We start from the raw sequence: 5,003 nt of genomic DNA, 5'->3' as shown, positions 1-5,003 counted from the left end.
ATTCAGGTATTTTACGAACCTAACTTCGGTTAAAATCCACATGCCTTTATTATAGAAATCAGCCAATTTCTAAATAATCGGTGATAAATCGGTCAAATATTTGATTGATTCAATTAATTATTTGACTTTTCATAAAATTTTCTATATATATATCAATATTTTAAGTGATTTGTTTCAATTTCCTAAACATGTACAGGAATACTAAACCCGAATAAACAAGTTATCAACTGTGTCATGTGTTGATTTAATGGCTCAATATCCACGTGTCTCACAGCTGCTCTCAAAGCCTCCCTAACCTGGCAACTACTATTGTACTCCCAAAATATGAAAATTTGAAAACTGCAAGGCAGAGTAATGTTGAACAGAAAAAAGCCCAAGTTTGGGCCCATGCAAATAAGCTGCGAAGTCCCCCTCAATAATAAGCACTATAAAATTAAAACAAATGCTGATAGAATTACAAGAACTCATCTCTCTCCTCTCTCTCCCTGTAGCCTATCCAAATCCCAAAGCTACCATCTTTTTCAGTTTTCTCCTAAATATAATGTGTCTCTATATTCAGTTGGTGTATGTATAACAACTAAAAAGCTGCAACACTAGACTTCTTAGCATGTCTTAAAAATAGCAACAGTCTTTTTTTATCAGTTTTCTTCAAGTGCATGCTTCTTTTAACTGTCATTCTTCTTGTTCTTTGAATAAAGTTTGATTTTACTAGTTAATTTTCTAAAAGAAGTTGTTTAGATAGTAATGGGGGAAGAAGATCATGGGGGGTGGTCACCTACCGGAGCTCCCCTGAGTTTACAAAGAGATGACCACTGGAGGCATTTTGGTAACACAGTTAATGCAGTTTCTTGTGGCTTTGTTGCTACTGCTATTTTGATTTTAATGTTTCTTGTTATGGCTATTTTTGAGAGATTTCTTAGACCCACTTCGCCGGAAATGTCACCGTCCGGTGACCGGAGTCATTTGGATATGGTTTCCCAAATTGGTGTTCATGGAAAGCTCACTCACAATTCACCCAAGGTCAGTTTCATATAATTGTGTCATTTGTGATTTGTGAATTTCTTTTATTTCATAGTTTACCATGCATTTGATTTGTTGTTTTTTTTGAACTTTGTATATAATTTTAGTATCTACTTGCAAGCTAATCAAATTAATTAGTACCCATAGAAATTACCCTTTTCTACATGTTTCAACAATTTGAAAGTAACTGAACTTAAATTGTGAAAGTGAAAACATATATATTCCTCTAGTGATATTTTAGTAATAATCTCATAATCTGCAATGTGGTGGTTTAAACTTGCCTAATGTAGCATTTTAATGGCCGAATTTTCAGAAATGCAATTGGATGGCCATTTATAACTTTCGGCTTCAAAAAATGGCTAATTGCCTAAAAATAGTGGCTAAATTTTGGTTTTATTTTTTTTAGAAAAACGGTTGTTTTAGCCACTTTTTTGAAAGACAAAAGCAAAGTTTGCCAAATCGCAAACTTGAAAATCCGACCACCAAAATGGTATATTAGATAAAGTCGAGCCACCACCGTACAATTTACTCAAATTTTCAATGTGATGTCATGTATTAATTCATATGAGTAAAACAATTGTTTATGCTCATCATAGAAGTAGCTGGCTAAGAAAATCGAAAATTATGTTATCTACAAGTTCTTAGTAAGTTCCACTTGCTTGTTTCGAGAGAAAGATACAAAATATATCTTAATTGGATGCTATCCATATGTCCACAAATAGTGACAAGGGAACATATATTTGGATTTAGTGAATAGGAATTATGCTAATCCAGTTACATAATTAAACAATGCCATTGACTAAGTAGTGTGTTTATATAATATAAGCATGTGCATTGTTTCCTAACCTTTAAATTATAAGATAAGCAAAGTTGTGGCTTGATTATGACACTTAATGAAATGGGCCATTAGAGATGTTGCTAGCTGGTTTGTTGGTCCCCTGCCCCTAAGAAACTTGGGGGAGATCATGTGTTTACATGTCTTTCTTGTATATTTGATGTTTATCCCCACTCTTGTACATGTTAACCAGTTGGGCCATCACTACAAATATTAATGAAGCCTCACATCATCTCATGGCCAACAATTGGTTGGGAGACAAGCCGTCGTCTTTCGTTTGCTCTCAAGTCTTTTAAATTTTTGTCTTTTTATAAGCATTAATGCACTCAAGGTCGAAATTCGATTCAAGACGGAAATAATGCAAAGTTAAGAAATACCAGCAAATGTATGACTTGTTTAAGTTAAGTGGTAGCGATAAAGTATATTGTTATGAGCCACACCTTGCATAGAAATGCTACTATGCTAGTATACATATTAGTATATTACATACTGTACTAAGTCTAAGAATCTGTTGGCCAATATATGTTTTCTGAATATGTAGAAGCACCCAATAGTCAACAATATACTTTTACAATCTTCCAGTCAGCTGAGAAGTAAAGTAAATATCATATTATCTTCTTCATAAGTAAGATACTAGAGAACTCCGATACGGAGTGTCAGTCACACACACTATCTGACTCCCTGACTCAAAATGCCTATATATGGGGCACAGGCTGGAGATACAATATCTTTTATTATTATAATATTATATTTGATAAATTGCCGTAAAGATTAGCAATAAAACTAAAACTAAACATGATTTTGTAATAAAAAATTGCAAATTATGCATCTTCTTCTTTTGCTTATTTCTCATTTCTCCTTTTTCTCGTACTGTCCCATCTGTTTCTTTGCATCCTAGGTTCACTCTGGATGTGGTCTTTCAGTTAGTCAGACCGTCAGACTGTCAGAGTGTCCTTACGTTGTTTTTAGGATGGACACAAGATAAGTATCCTGTCCTCCAAATGTCTGACACGGTTATGGTGGCTTCAACCCAGGAGTTGAAGTTGTGTAGCTATATATGCTACAAGGTGAAATGTAAATAGGAGTGATAAGTAAAAATGTCCCATACACGGGCACAAATATCTATTCACTATATAAACACATACTTTAGTTTATGAGATGAGCCGGTAATAGCATCAATTATGTCTGCCAGCACCATTCTGGTGTTTGTTCTATATTTCTATCCTCATCGCTGAAGTTATAGTAGCTAAATAAGTCGCTGAAGAATATTAAGGGTCTGTTTGGCTACTAGCTTATAAGCTACTTATGGCTTATAAGCTGGTGTCAACAACTTATTGATCAGTGTTTGTCGACCCAATTTATAAGTTGAATTTCCAACTTATAAGCTGATAAGTGGAAAGTTGGCAGGGACGTTCTTTTTTCCAACTTATTTTCATTTTTTCACTTTTTTCTAAAATTTTGATTTTAAAATATAAATTTTAAAATATTTTCTAATTTAAGATTCATGAACTAAGATAATTGTATTTAATAATTATTTATTTTAATTCATTTAAGTAAAAAAACTTCTGAGTTATAAGTAAATTTATCCAAACACTTCTAGAACTTATAAGTATTTATCAACTTATCACTTATTTCGCACTTAATCATTTTAAGTCATAAGTTACTTATTTTAAGATTTCCCAAACAGGCACTAAGTATAGTCACTGATTAAATATATTTGAACTGTGCCATGTGAATCTATAAAAAATTGTGCAACTGCATTTTAATATTCTAGCTATCTCTTTTGTCAGCTGTTAAAATCTGTTCTCTTTCAAACTTGCAGTCCTTAATACTGATATGATAAAGAGTAATATACAGTCACCTAAATAATTAGCTTCCAGAAGTATATATATGGTTTGTTGTCTCAGTAAAATACCTCCTTGCAAAACTGCATTCTTAGATATGTTGTCTTGTAGATTTAATTGAAACCCGTTTCTTTTATGTAAATTCATTAAATTCAAGAGAGTTCTGCAATACCTTTAGGTTGTGTTGGAAAGAATGAAATGCGGAAGAAATGGAATGAAATATTGGGAACAAAATTTATGGAGAAAGAAAGGATATGTGGGAGAATAGTGAATTAAAATGGAGTGAAAACAAGAGTACAAGGCTCATTCTGTTCTCTCCCAGTTTCATTCTATCTGAGTGAACACAAGTACACAAGCCTGGTGCTTAATAAACACACTGTAAAAGTAGTACACTGTGAAAGACGTGCCAAGCTTAACTATATATAGGCTGTTTACAATGCAATAACATACAACTCTAAGATTATCATATTTGTTCTTAGAATTTGATTTAACAATATTTCCTAGCTAGGCAGTTACAACTTACAATATTCGAGTTGTTATGTTCAATTATCTTAGACTGGTTTGATAATTTAATAAGACTCTTTTAAAATGTATTCATACCCTCTGGAGTGTATGCTATCAAACTCTTAAAGTTGTAAGTTTCTTTCTTCAGATTCCTACAAGGGCGACGGAGGTTTCAGTGTTGATGCCCGGAGAAGCTATTCCCACATTCATAGCACAGCCTGCTCCAGTCCCTTGTCCCCTGGAACGCGTGTCATGGCCTCCTCATAATCATATATGATTTCACAGTTTGTACACTAGTCTGGATCATGGAATTAAGTTGACCAGAGCCATGACTGCATTGATTTAGATTCATCAGTAAGTATTTTAGCATCAAGTGTAGCCTGAAACTATTTAAGTTTATTCTTCTTGTGTACATATTTTGATGAGGGGGTATGGATAGACTTGGATAGATGATTATTCATTGAGTTTGCAGGTGCCATTGTACACGAAACTGGACCTTTTTTTCTCTCCATTTTTTACATTTCCTCCCTACAATTTTTTCCAAAGAATATGGACAATATTTTGTACATCAGCATGTGTGCATGAAATCCTTTGCTTCCAAGAAAGATTATGCAAGTAAGAATTCCGCTAGTTCCTGGCCTCTGTGCCTTATTGCTGACAACTGAAGACAACCTACTAATACTTCTAGTTTTGTCTAATGTGTGCCCAAGATCACACTCTTATCACTAAATTTCACTCATTTTTTATGATTTGGCTCATTATTATTGATAAGAATTTTTGTGCATCCCTTAGGTCCATCA

At 33.6% G+C, this 5,003-nt stretch overlaps 1 protein-coding gene across 1 annotated transcript; it reads left to right on the top strand.

Annotated features, from left to right (window-relative positions):
* The first annotated feature begins 453 nt into the window (after positions 1-453).
* On the top strand, positions 454-4,663 carry LOC141675285 (uncharacterized). Its single transcript, XM_074482000.1, has 2 exons — positions 454-1,020; positions 4,352-4,663. The coding sequence occupies exons 1-2, from the start codon at positions 745-747 to the stop codon at positions 4,478-4,480; spliced, it is 405 nt and encodes a 134-aa protein (XP_074338101.1). The 5' UTR covers positions 454-744; the 3' UTR covers positions 4,481-4,663.
* Positions 4,664-5,003: the final 340 nt, after the last annotated feature.

The sequence above is a fragment of the Apium graveolens genome, chromosome 7, assembly GCF_009905375.1.
Source record: "Apium graveolens cultivar Ventura chromosome 7, ASM990537v1, whole genome shotgun sequence".
Classification (NCBI taxonomy): Eukaryota; Viridiplantae; Streptophyta; class Magnoliopsida; order Apiales; family Apiaceae; genus Apium; species Apium graveolens.
Note: the sequence above shows the minus strand (reverse complement) of the source record. Positions and strands in the feature narration are given on the sequence as shown.

Bases quoted from the DNA above. Each gene is read 5' to 3' on its own strand.
- LOC141675285 (XM_074482000.1), top strand. From the start codon at position 745: ATGGGGGAAGAAGATCATGGGGGGTGGTCACCTACCGGAGCTCCCCTG. The intron at 1,021-4,351 runs GTCAGTTTCATA...TTCTTTCTTCAG, and splicing joins TCACTCACAATTCACCCAAG to ATTCCTACAAGGGCGACGGA.